The sequence below is a fragment of the Apodemus sylvaticus genome, assembly GCF_947179515.1.
Source record: "Apodemus sylvaticus chromosome 5 unlocalized genomic scaffold, mApoSyl1.1 SUPER_5_unloc_1, whole genome shotgun sequence".
Taxonomy (NCBI): domain Eukaryota; kingdom Metazoa; phylum Chordata; class Mammalia; order Rodentia; family Muridae; genus Apodemus; species Apodemus sylvaticus.
In genome coordinates, this window is record NW_026262993.1 from 1 (window position 1) to 13,745 (window position 13,745).

Genomic DNA, 13,745 nt, shown 5'->3' on the forward strand with positions numbered 1-13,745 from the left:
GAGACAGGCCTACTGAGCCTTCAGACATGAGATGATATGCATACACCTTCACCATAGCTCTGACATCTAGTCTTAATTAAAATCCGCAAACTCCCTAGAAATGACTAAATGTGAGTCAGGTGAGATTGCCCAAGGAGAGAGGGCACTAAATGTTGAAACAGCAGAATGAAGCCCCATCTTGCCACTTCCCTCTGCTGCATGTTTGGGCTCAGGCTTGTAGTCACTTGTGCCTTCTCTTCTGTCCATCATGAAGCATAGAGAAGTTACATGAGGTTAGCTCCACAGCTGCTAGTCAGAACACACCTGCTTACCTGGGCAAGAACAAGAAATGTGCACACACTCAAAGGAATGGAAGCAATCTTCAGATGTGTCCAGCTGAGTGCAGGCTCCAGGTAGAGACTTGCAGCTGAGATGAGACTGGACTCCAGCTGCACAGCAGGTTGCTGCTCATCAGAAGGGTCTCTAGATTCACCCTGGTCACAATAGCCATCATTCTCACACAGTGTGGAACTTGGTGGGGTGTCTGACTTCCGGTTGATAAGGCAAATGGTGGCCTGGAAGGAAGAAGCGTAGCAAGGCAGGAGGTGAGGAACTCCAGGGTAGAAATGGTGGAGAGAGAGGGCACAGCTGCCCCTGGAGTCACCCCACAGCTGTGGTTTTCATAAACTTTGCTCTGAGTTAGGTCTGAGGACTCAAGTCATGTGAACTATCATGGCTTTGGCAGGGGAATAAGTGTGGGTGGGGTTTGTAAAAGGTTGGCAGTAGGCTGTTTTGTAGAGGACACCCACAGAGACACTGCAGGCCTCATTCTCAACTTGGGAACCCATTTTAGGGAAGGTTAGACAGGCTGGCTAGGGAGGCTTCTCTAAGGAAAGATTATAAAGAATACCATGCTCACTGTGAGAAACAGAGCAAAGGACAGACACTTCCCGTCGATCCACTCTGATGTTTACTCAGGCTGGAGGAGAGGACACAGGGCTACTGTTCTGCAGACAACTCTGGGGCACTTTTGCACCTCAGCCCACTCCACTGAGCATGACCCTGTGAAAAGCCAGACCTGCCTGCCTGGGATTTTACCTGGACAGGTCTGGGCTGCTGTGCACATGTCTTCCTGCGCCGAATGGGCCTGTGACCACACTGGCTCCTGGACATCTGGCCTGGCCTCCCTAAGGCGCTATCTGATTCCCAGCCAGACTGACCCCCACCCATGACTCACAAGTCATGGAGCTGGGGCTGGTCCTCTTCCAGACTTAAAAGCAGAATGAAACAGGAGGGAGTGTCTTAATGACTTGAAAACACACAGGTCATACTGGGCTGCTGCCTGGCCACAGCACCCATCTGGCTTGCCAGTGACTCTCTGTTTCCTTTGGCTATGCCCTCACCCTCCCCTCTCCCTGCTCTCAGCATCTCTGCTCTCCACTTCAGGCTCAGAAACCATGAGGTGGTCTTTCAGGGGTTTCTATTGAATTGTTCTGAAGTGACAGAATATTAAGTTCCTAAATGTGCCACAAGGGGGCGCACTCTTCATTTCTCACAAAGGACAAGACAGAGTAAGGAATAAATGAATGAGGACTTGCACCCACCTGATCCTGGGAAGGACTCCAGGATCCAGCTTCTTTCCTTGGAGCAGGGTTCTTGTGGGAGAACGGCAGCAGCAGCAGAGATTTTGGAGGCCGTTCATGATTGTCTTCCTCCTGCCCTTGCAGTGGTATTGCCAGGTTTGAGGGGAAGCTCAGCTTGCACCCTGAGGCTGGCCATCAGAAATGGGCTTTTCCTGAATGACCACAGCTTTCCAATGGACAGCTTCTTCCTGATTGATGGCCACTTCCTGGGTGAGGTTATTTTCCTCCATAAGGGTCTCTTTCTGAAAGGTATCCCCAGAGGAGGAGCCTGTGAGTGTTACATTCTTGGGAGACTGCAGGGATCCAGAGAGCTGCTCTTGGGGATTGCAGGAGGACATATTCCTGTCAGGCTTGTATGTGATGACTCTCATGGTCGTGACAGTTCTGGGGCTTGGGGTACCTGGGAAAATCTGCATGGAAGTGGTAAACATACCACACTCTTCCTGATCATGGGGTGCCTCATGATTTGGTGAATGGTGGGCCTCCTGCTCTCATGGAAAGCCTTGAGTCAGATACTCAGTCCAAACATAAGAAGCCAATTACAATAATAATAATAACAACAATAATAAAATCTGGTTTGGTGGCACACACTTGTGCCAGGGAGACAGAGACTCCATGTCCTCCCTAGCCAGCCATCTGAGCCTACCTATCCAATTCAAAGCCAATCAAAAATCCTGTTTTACAAAAAACAGTGGATGGCACCTGAAGAATGACATCCAAGGTTGTCCTCTGGTCTCCACACGCAAGCTTACATGTGCAGGGCCACAGGACCAAACTATCCTGTAAAAGGATTTTCATCCGCTGCAGTAAGAGAGCTCAATGGGTAAAGGTTCTTGCAGCCAAGTCTGATATAACCTGTCCAATACCTGGGACCTCTATTGATGAGGTTTGGTCTGTTGTATGTATTGTCCCAGACACGAGAAAGTGCACAGGTAGATCCAAGTGAGGCTATGTGACCTTGCCTCCAAATTATTTCTGATTGGTGAATAGAGATGACAACAGTCAATAGCTGGGCAGAAGAAACCCATGCAGGCAGGGTTTAGCATTCCAGGACTTCCAGCATCAGAGAAGAACCACAAGGGGGAAGACACCATGGGTTAGGTGAGTCGTAAAATAAAGACCATGTGGGTTGGCTACCTGTAAATAAGAGCAGTCCAAATGAAACATGGCACATTCTATCGTGGGATTAGTAGTGGGAAATAGACAACAGCGAGAGGTGCACAATCTGCCCAGCTCTTGTGCTGATTAAGGCCAATTGTACATAGAAAGGTTGTGTGCAATGTTTGTCTGAGAACTAAGTGGTCAAAGGCAGGGTAAAAACCGGAGTTGGGATTAAATAATTTCTACAACATCCACATATACAACTCCTGCCCACCCCCACATACACAAATAATAAATGTAATTTTAAAGGGGGTTAAAGCACTTGTTAGTAAACATGAGGATCCACGTTCGATCACCAGAACCCATGTGGTAGGACAATAAACTGCCCAGTCACTATCCTCTGGCCTCTATAAATGCACACTAACACACACATATGAACACAGAATAAATTAATGTAATTATTAATTAATTAACTAATTAAAGGTTTTTCACATCATCTCTTGTTGGCCCAGACTCACTTCTGTCTTTGGTTTACATAGCTCACTTCCCCACATCTACCTCTCCTTATCTCATGCCTATCATGCTTACATGTGTTTCTCCTCCCTAATCTCCATGTTTAAATCTATATTAAACTCTTTATAAACTATTGTTCTGGGGACTAGACAGATGGTCCCCAGGTTAAAAGAACTTATTGTACAATCATGAGGCCTGGAGTCCAAATTCCAGCATCCTCTAAACACCCATGAGTATAGCTTCCAGGAAACAGATATTGTCTTAGGCAGAAATAATGAAAAACTGCCAGTGATTTGGAGGAAAAAACACCTACAAATGTATGGCAAAAATGCAAAAACTCTGTTCTTTTAAAATATAGCCCACAAAAGAGTTAGGACCTGGGTTATGAATGAAAAGGAAGTAAGTGAAAATCCCGGTTCCTTTCCTACCATGTAACCCAACCAAGTACCATTATTATCTCTACAAATCTGTTTCTTGCTGAGTGTGCCAATTTATATGCTGCTTCTCAATATCAAAAGGGAAACCACTTAGCAAAGACTCCTGGAACATAGTCCATACAGAGTAATTTATTAATTATTAAATTTTGGGACAAATGTTAAAAAGACAAGCAGTGTTTCATGTTTATTTTTAACTGTCAGACACAAGGCTTAATATCCTGACTTAAAGTTGAGACTGAGATATAAAAGGAATTACAAAAAGCCATTTTGCCAAGGACAAATGCTAAGTAAAAATAACTAGTACTATGGAAATATAATTTACATAGGCACAATCATAAGTTTATTAGAATAATTTGATGCATCACCTCAAAGTTTTTATTATTACAAAGATATGGTTTCATTTTCATAAACAATAAAGGGAAAACAACACATTAAAAAAAGAGAGCAAAGGTAGGAATGAAGAATATTACTAGGTTGCTTTACTTTGCAACTTAAGAACCAAAATTCAACACAGGAAAAACTCCTCGTACAAAAATGGTAGAAAACATCACACTAAAGATAATAAAACACCTCTCGTTCCTGAACACTTCAAAAAACAGACTTCCCTGAGATCTTCGAGTTTTCCTGTCTGGAAACAAGAAGCCCCAGTAAGTTATTTCATCAGCACAATCCTATTTCCAACATCAAAGCAAAACCTAGGAAAGCCACTCTGGTGGCTTTCTCATTCTCAGAAATTTATTTTTATTTTATTCTAGACATACAGAGAAACTACTTTAAAAGTTAAATAAATTCTGATTAGGTGCACAGAAGGCTGTAGCAGCACAGCACAGCTCCTAGGTGCAGGTGGGGCCCTGGGGGGCTGTGTCCCAAACAATCTTATACTCAGGTGGTCTCTGCGTACATGTCTGTACATGTCTGCTCAGTCCAGAGCCTAACTTCTAACCTGACTCTTAGTACATTTAATTTTGATGCTATGTCTAATATTGACCCATAGAATGAAATACCATGAAAAGTAAAAGGCATTGGAAGACAATTTCTAGACAGGGTTGGCTGCAAACTTAATAAAAGAGTATCTAGTTGTTTTATGAATAGCAAATATTTTCACAAGTGCCAAAGGGGTTAAAGTGCTTAAGATACAAAAACATACATCATAATGTTAAAACAAGAATATATTATCAAGTTATTATAGCCACTTTTTTTAAGGAGAGGAAAATCTCCTTTCATCAATTTTCAATAGCAAGTGGAACTCAAACATTTCCTCTAATATTTGGCTTCTGATCATCTGCTCAGATTTAGAAATGAAGGAGACTTAAGTATAAAAGGTTGTTAAATATTATAAAACCCAGTGGCTGAAAAGAGGCAAAGAACAGACAGTGATGGAAAGCAAGACAAAAGAAGATCGCCGGCTCCTTGCTACTTTCAAAGAACAAGTGCCTACCAAGGCCAAAATCTCGATGCAGACTTTTTAAACAATCAGCCAACTTAGACTCACCCACCAGACTGCGCAACAAAGGAACTTAGAGACTATTAAATATATACATCTGAGGGTTTTTCTCATTTTGACAGATGTTCAGGAAGTATTTACTTAGTGTTCAACATGTCACTAGTACTGTGTACTTCCTTCAGCTACACATTTCTTGCTTTCTAGAACTCAAGTTTTTATCTTTTTATAATACCATGTAGAGGGGCTAGAGAGATGCCTCAGTGGTTAAGAGCACCAACTGCTCTTTCAGAGGTCCAGAGTTCAAATCCCAGCAACCACGCGGTGGCTCACTACCATCTGCAATGTTATCAAATGTCCCTTTTTGGTGTGTCTGAAGACAGCTACAGTGTACTCGTATACATAAAATAAATAAATCTTTTTTAAAAAATAATACCATATAAAAAATCCAGAAAGATAAAGCAACGTTGTACAAAGGTGTGCTTAAGAAACTAACTACAAACAATGAAGCAAGGCCTAAACAAGTTCAGGAAGTTACCCCATGATATACTGACAAAAATCACTAACTCTCAAAATTTTCTGAAAACAGATAACAGCAAATAAAAGCCTTAGAAAACTTGAAAAACTGATAGATAGATAGATAGATAGATAGATAGATAGATAGATAGATAGATAGATAGATAAAGTATAAATGTGTGCCTACAATTATGTTTCCCAATACAATGTGTAAGCAGATGATTACAATCAAGAAAGACTAATTCCAGAAAAGAAATCCAGATGCCCAGACTCTGTTTTGCCTCATCTGGGTCTTTTATAAAATAATCCCAGTGTTTTATATCTGACAAAACAGGGAACCAAAGTAACTTGGATAAAACCAAACTCTAGATCCTTTCTACTGTGCTATATATCGATCTTCTGGTAAATGCTTCTCTAAAAGAATGATTTTCTTTTTAAAGATTTGTGGTTTTAACAATTTATTCCACAAGGAAACCAATGAGAAAGAATTTCCAATTTCTTTCAAATTGTAATGCAAGGAATAAAAACTACATAAAGGTCTTATGAATGTAAAGAGACTAGTTTTCTAAGACAGCTATGAAAATATTTCTTCTAAAAAACAAGTTCACTCAAATGAGGCATTTAGATTCTGGTTCCAAAAGAGGTTGTGTCCTTTCTTAAATCAGGGTTTCCCTACTCTGTAGCCTTCCCTTGAAAATACTGTTCTCCTGGTGCTATCTCCCAAAGACTGGGATTAGGTACCACCGTGTCTACCTTTAAATTCTTAAAAATACTGAAGAACACAAACTTCAGTGTCTTCACTGTGACATAAGCCAAATGGCTAATAACTTATTTAGTTAATATGAAAACAATTCACACCATGCTTTACAATCCCAATCTAAATTTATACACAGTAGATTGGGTTTCAGGAAAACACCATCATCCAATTCCAGAAAACATAACTATGCACTGGTCATCTGCTCAGATTTAGATTTTGTTGTGATTCAAGTTGTCACTTGTAGAAGTTTGGACCTAGGGCTTCTTCCCAGCCCCATGCTCCCAGAAATAAAACTCAGACTCAAAATATGTATACTTACAAATATCTTGGCCTTATAGCTAGTCTTCTCTGACTAGGCCATAGTGCATTATAACCCACTTACTCAAATCTACTTTCTGACACATGACTACTTACCTGGGCTCAGGTACCATGTGTCAGTCTCGTCACATTTTCCCAGGCAAATATCTCATCCCTGGCTCTATCCCAGAATTCTTTCTGCCTTCTGAATGTCTCATCTTGTATTCTACACTTTCCTATAGGCCATAGTTTTCTTTTAGTACAATACACAAGATATTCTCTCTACAGTCACTAGCATCCTTAAAACCTTCAACTTCAAATTGTTAATTATTCTAATTCTACTTGTACTTCTAAGGTACCAACACCATCAGCAACATCCTGAGCTTACCATGGCTTTTAAACACTCATGTGTACCTGCTTCTCCTTTCAGGATTTTATTTTGGTAATACTGCCACTCCAGCTGGATGTTAGCACCAGGATGAAAAGGTGACCTTCCTGTGCCATGGTTGCTGACAGAGCCACTGTTTTTCCTGTGAGAAAAAGAAATTGAATTGTTTCTCTAAGTACAAAAGGATGTTAAGGTCATGTAATGGATTTTTTTCATGGAATTTTAATTATATAACATTTGTTCTTTAATCACTTATGCATTAAATCTTAAAAAGCATCACCATATAACATCACCTAATTTTTTTTAAGACAGGGTCTTCTGAAATTCTCTATGTAGACCACGCTGGCCAGGAATTCACTGATGTTCACCTGATAGGATTAAAAGCATACACCAAGAGTGGCTCCAGCAATGTTTCTGATAAACCGACTCAATCTAAAACAGCACACCCCTTTGGAGCAGATCTCTGTAGATCCACAAAGATGTACTGTCTTATAGTGTTGCTATGCAGACAAATAGATGACAAGTTTTATTGATGATGCTATAACAATTCCTAAAATTTTATCTGTGATTATTAAGTTCTTTAATAGTGGAACTTCTATTAGGTCCTTTTCTGATAGTCAAAACTGCAATGAAAAGTCTGCCAGTCTCCCAAGTGTCACAGTTAAGTGTTGGGGTTCTGTCTAAGCTCCACCCCACACCTACCTGGAAATAGCCAGGTATGCCCTGCCCCAGAGATCTGGTCCAGTATAAGAGGGGCTACTTGCTCCTCCTCTTTCTCTTTTTGCTCTCAGCTCTTCCACATTCTCACCTCTCTGCCCCTGGGGCTCTTCCTTCCTCCCTCCACGTGGTCATGGCCGGCCTCCACTAAACTCTCTCTATTCTCTCTCTCTCTGTTCTCTCTCCCTCTCCCTCTCCCTCTCCCTCTCCCTCTCCCTCTCTCTCTCTCTCTCTCTCTCTCTCTCTCTCTCTCTCTCTCTCTCTCTCTCTCTCTGCCTCTCTCTCTACCACTAACTTCCATCCCCTACTCTGAATAAACTCTATTTTATACCATGCCTGTGTGTGTGTGGGGGGGGGGGTGGTCCCTCAGGCACAGAGGTGCCCAGGCAAGGGCCCGCCTGGACACCTTCCTCCACGCCGCCTACCCACACTCACCTAACCCCCTATACTCTCCCCTTTTAAGCCCTTTTATTAAGTACTCTTAGATGGCAGCCAGACATTCTCCTACACAGAGCCAAGAGGTTGTAATACAACCAAAGGTCATAAAAAGGGAACTAGGATTTATTATAGGTGTTAGGACAGAAGATAAAATATTGACTGGGTTTATCTATACGAAATTTCACTTTTAACTTAGTCATGGTTTTAAACTTCCTATTAACCTGTAGTGAAGACAAATGATAGATGTCTAGCTAGATGATTACTTCTAATGGATATGCATGTAAACATTCTCTTTTGTAAACTCCTTATTTCAATCGGTGATTTGATATTTTGTGTGAACTTATGATGAACTTTGTAACGTGTGATTATGTATTCTGAAAGATGTTTTAAGGGCTGAAGACAAAGAGAAGAGAGAAAAGAAGAATTTAGGTTTGAGGAACAGAGCTGAGAGAAGAACTGAACTGAGGAGAAGTTTTTAGTCATAAGAGAACAAGATTAGAAGGAGAATAGGAGAATGGAGAGTAGAATAACTTAGAAACTATAGGTAACATAAAATAACTAAGAGAACAATGTGCAGGATGCAGAGGGAAAGAAGAAAAAAAAGATGTTGCAGAGAACAGAAGGAGCAGGCAGGCTTCGCCTTGCCATAGGAGAGGACAGGTCCCATGGTAAGGACAAAGCAGGCTTAGACTTATTTTTTTTTTTTTTTACAAACATGGATTTAATTCATAGCATTAAAAGGGTGAAACTTTTTCCTTCTCAATGCAATAAATATTTTTCATCCAGAATGAGTGAGTTCTTTCTGCACCAGTGCTGGTCTTTTGCTCCATATGCATATGTAAGTATGGATGTGTGTGTAAGTATGTGATTGTGAGAATGTATGCATGTGTGTGTGTGTTATGGTTTTAAACTTTCTATGAACCTGTAGAGAAGACAAATGATAGATGTCTAGCTAGATAATTACTTCTAATGGATATGCATGTAAACATTCTCTGTTGTAAACTTGTGTTAGTGTGAAATTGTGAGAATGTATGCAAGCTGGGATCAGATGTGCATGTAGGTATGAATTTGTGTGAAAATGTGGAAATGAAATCTCTGTTATGTTTGAAGCTGTGTATAAATTTCTGTGAGATTATGCATATTCACTTATGTAAAAGTTTTTCTTTCTGCAAGTGTTATTCTCTTCTCCTGGTTCAATAGAAGTTTATTGCTTCTAACTTCCTCCTTAGACTGACAAGCAAGAGGCATCTGAACAATGGGGAAAAGACTCTAGCAACTAATTCTGTCCTTAATCTCCTGCTGTTTTAGGGTGAAGTGCTAAGTGCCTGAGACTCTCTAGCTTCAGAGGAAAGCAGAAGGCAGGTCAGCTACATTAGCATAGTAACTTAGACTTAGATAAGTAAGCCTTTTATTATGCAGCAACTCTAAATTTTCCATAAGACAAAGTCTTACCCCCTCTGATGCACTTCCACCTTCTGCTGCCTCAAGAAGAACCAAGAAGAAAGAAACACCTCTGCTGGGGCTGGCTCCTGACAGAAGACTTATCCACTGTGATGCTTTGAATAAGAATGGCCCTCATAGGCTCATGGGTTTAAATGCTTGTCCCATAGGGAGTGGCACTATTAGGAGGTGTGGTGTTATTATGGCTTCTCCTTTATATAATAGGCTAAACTTTCTTTCCCTCTCCAATTATTTTTAAATTTTTAGTTTAATTATTTTTATGATTTCCTTCTATTCCCAGGACCCCGGGAAAGACAGAACAAATCATGGTACTCCAAGGCTCAGAATGACTTACAGATAGAAATCCCAAGGGTTTGCTGTTGCGTTCAAAGCCCTTCAAGTCCTCTGGAAGGGGTTGTTCTGCTTTCTGTCCATGTTTTCCACCCACATGGGGCTGCCTCCTCTGTCTGCCCACAAGGAGCCTACAGGCACTGACATTCTTCACTTGCTCATTCCTTTTTTCTTCTCCAGCAGGACTCTGTTTCTCCTCTAGGCCCCAAGATGTCCTGTGAAGTCCCCCATCCTCTCCTGCATTCAGTAATTGCCCATCCACTGCACTCTCCTTTCTAACTCCCCCATACAACACTCCGTTTTTGTTCAGTCCTGCTGTGGGTTGGTTAACAGTCTGATGTTAATTTTGCTTCCTCAGGAGGGATTGCTGCCCCAGACTGGCAGTCCAACAAGTGCTGAGGTATGAATCTTATCCCCATTTTAACTGGTCAATAAAGGATAGAGTCTGGGACTGAGCAGTGGAGGGGAAGGTAGGACTGGAGGTTCAATACTGGGGGCAGGTAGAGAAGGAAAAGAGGACTAGAGGGGAAGGAGAGAGGACACAGGAGGAGAATGCACAATGAGAGAACCATGTAGCCAGGAGATACCACAAGTAGGAAGGGGTCCTTATAGCTGGGGAATAAGTTAGTATCGTCTTGTTCCGGCCCAGTCTAGCCATACAGCTTATAATTATAATAGCTAGATTGTGTGTTCTTTTTATAAGGGATTATTGGGCTTGGAAATTCCAGCCACACTTTCCTTTTCAAATTCCAGATGTTCTTTCTTCTACTTTCCTCAAAAGAATTGTTATTTCTTCCTAATTCCACATTGTTTCTCTGTAATTTATAGATGTTTAAAATATTTTTACTAGATCTGGAAAGTCACCAAGTGTTCTGGTTGAAAGAAATAGGCCCCTGTTCAGGTCACAGAGCTTCATAGGAATGAGAAGCTGAACTTACCAAAATAGGCTGCCTTAATAAATCAGCCTGCTCTTATTTTTTTCCTAAACAGAAAGATTTACATATGTACTATTGAACTAGCCTATTAGTGTAGAATCTTATAAATATAAGAAAATCCAGTGTTTTCCAATTAAAACATATCCATCTATTCAAATAGAAATCATTTTATCAGTTTAACATAAGCACTTAATACCATAAATAGATCATATATATCCATTTATAGAAAAAAACACATATATTATAATATGGTATATTTTATACACAAACACACACACACACACATATTTCATTTAAATCCATTGAGAATGGACTTAAGCTAGTAATGGATCATAGCAGTAGAAATTTTGTCTATACCCATTACTTGACATGCAGTACCTCATTTATAATATATGAATAACATCACATTACTTACTAGAGGAACAATGGATAGTGGTGAAGAGATTATGATGACAACAAATCCAGGTTGTGTAATGCAGAAAATTAACCTGTATGCCACACCTGCCCAGGGACCAGGTAACTTCCTGGAATGCTGGAAGTTATAATTCTTAGAAAATCACTAAATCAATTGGGAAAATAATGTCTTATATGTTTGTCCTTATAACCCCCTACAACACATGGTTTTGAGGCTGTTCTCAGCTGGAAAATTCCAGGAAATGGTCCTGAACAAAGTCTTTTCCTTGGTCAATATTTAATATTTAAAGCTAACTTATATTTGGTCCAAAATGCTGGAGCTGGTTTTCCTGGCCAATCTCAAGGTTATCCGTTGATGTAGAATAGTTTTCATACCATCATCACAATTGTTCACTTGATTACCAAAGGACACCTAAGGTCATAGGTAAGGAGTTCTGTTGTCAGGTGAAGTGGTACTATAGGAGAATAGCCCCAGTTAAATGACTGTAAAGGATAATGCATGTCAAAATCACTAGAAGTCCAGAGAAAGGGCCAGGCATTGCAGCAGCTCCCTGATCTCTGATCTTGTTAGAAGCCAGAAGTCTGTCTTCTCACTGTGCTTGGCTCTGGATGGCTTTTGTCCAGGGACAAGAGAACAGCGTCCAAGCTTGATAAGGATGGCTTTAGATAAGCTGTTTTCTGTCATGAACTTTTAAATGCACCTAAGTGAAGAAAACCGCTGCTAAGGGCTCTACTGCAGATATCCACCCATTCCAGGTTCAATCGGCCAAGCTTAATCCAGCTTTTGATAAGGGATTGTCAAATTTAGTCTCAGAGTCTCAGAGCACACCTGGGGTTTGACAACAGGAGAATGGTCATATAGACAATAAATGTAGCTATATCAGGGTCATGACTTTTAGGCTACCCCAAGAGGTGTGTTACAAAATAACACATAAGGCAAATGGCCCTGAAGGCAACCCCCTGGTGCATTGTTTATTTTGAATAAAAATAACAATGCCTCTTCTTGCTTGTGAATTACTGTGTCAGGCTCTTAGCCATCCTCTCTCTGCATATAGTAGACTGCAGATTTAGTAATTCATTTTAATAGATTCCCACTACCTTTGAATCCATTTCTGTTACAAAAAATAAAAGACATTTGTAGAAGCCTTCCCATCCTAGAGCTGAGCATGGGCTTCTCTCCCTTATTCCCAGAAATGAGCCTGTCTTACACCCTGTTGCTCAGCACAATGCAGAGCAACTGTGAAGGATCTTATCGATATCTGATAAATAAATGAATGGCTGAGATTTCACATAAAACAAAAGCCAGCCCTTCTGAATTCTATGGACTGACTCCAGGGAATGAGGAGCTTATTTCCTCTTCTTATGAGCAGTAATTTTTTTAAAAAAAAAGTTTTTCAATTCTCAAATTACAAGCTTCATACATTGTAAATTTCAAAATACTCCATATGGTATAAAGCTCTTTTCAAAAGATACAGCATACATTTTAGAGTAAAATTAACCAATGTGAGGCTTGAAATGAGCATAGCTGTGCAGAGAGCTGGCAAGAGTGTCACCAGAGCAGGAAGGGCATGCAGATTGTCATCTGAGGGAGATCACAGGGAAACTGGCCGCCCCTTAGCAACATCTGCAAAGGAAGGGAAGAAAATACCCGGTGACATCACAGGCTCCTAGCACAGCTAGGGTGTTCTAGAGGTGTGTGGTGTCATGACGGCCTGTGCTGGCCTCGTTTATCTACCTGGGTCATTTGAACAAAACACTCCCTGGCTTGGCTTTGTTGTGACTAGAATTTGGAACCAACCCCCTGGCTCTGCCCCCACTGTTTTTGCTTCTGCGGCATAGTGTGGGTATGTAGGGACACAGACAGAATCCTGTGGCAATCAAGGATAGACTGTTCCTTCTCTGAGCCATAGGCTTCCCTAGGAAGGAGCCTTGGCCAAGTGTTTGTGTGTCTCTAGAACCAAGTATAGCGTCTGGCAACCAGCAGGCTTTTGTGAATAAATGACAAATCACAGAGACACATTATGGGAAACACAGGGCTTTTGTGTAACCCGTCCGGCAGGTCAGTTATTCCAGGGTTCTGAAGGGGTGCTACCTGCGGGTCAAAAGGGGGGAGAGAAGGAGGGAGGCCAAGCACCAAGAACGGCAAATCACTCTGGGTTGTGTCAAAGCCTCATTTAATGTTCTGGGGTACACATGTTTTAAGGCTTTCAGGAGGGGCGTACCCCAAGGCAAGGACAAAGAAAGGAAGGGCAATCTAGCAGTTTAGCAGGAATAGATAAGGGTCCTCCGGTGGAGACAACAGGTGTTTGCACAGGCTGGAGCCTGCCGCAGTTATCTCAGGACTTCCTTCCACCGCAATTACCAGAGTCGGTGGGTGA

The 13,745-nt window shown here is 41.2% G+C and overlaps 1 protein-coding gene across 1 annotated transcript in view; it reads right to left on the reverse strand.

Annotated features, from left to right (window-relative positions):
• Positions 1 to 113: 113 nt before the first annotated feature.
• LOC127676049 (ubiquitin-conjugating enzyme E2 pex4-like) overlaps positions 114 to 13,745 on the reverse strand; it is a 254,148-nt gene continuing 240,516 nt past the window's right edge. Inside the window, exons 10-12 of the mRNA XM_052171973.1 lie at positions 7,073 to 7,214; positions 1,584 to 1,864; positions 114 to 554 (exon numbers count right to left, since the gene is read on the reverse strand). Of these exons, the coding sequence (XP_052027933.1) occupies positions 1,733 to 1,864; positions 7,073 to 7,214 (274 nt within the window). The 3' untranslated portion in view covers positions 114 to 554; positions 1,584 to 1,732. The remainder of the gene's footprint in view (positions 555 to 1,583; positions 1,865 to 7,072; positions 7,215 to 13,745) is intronic.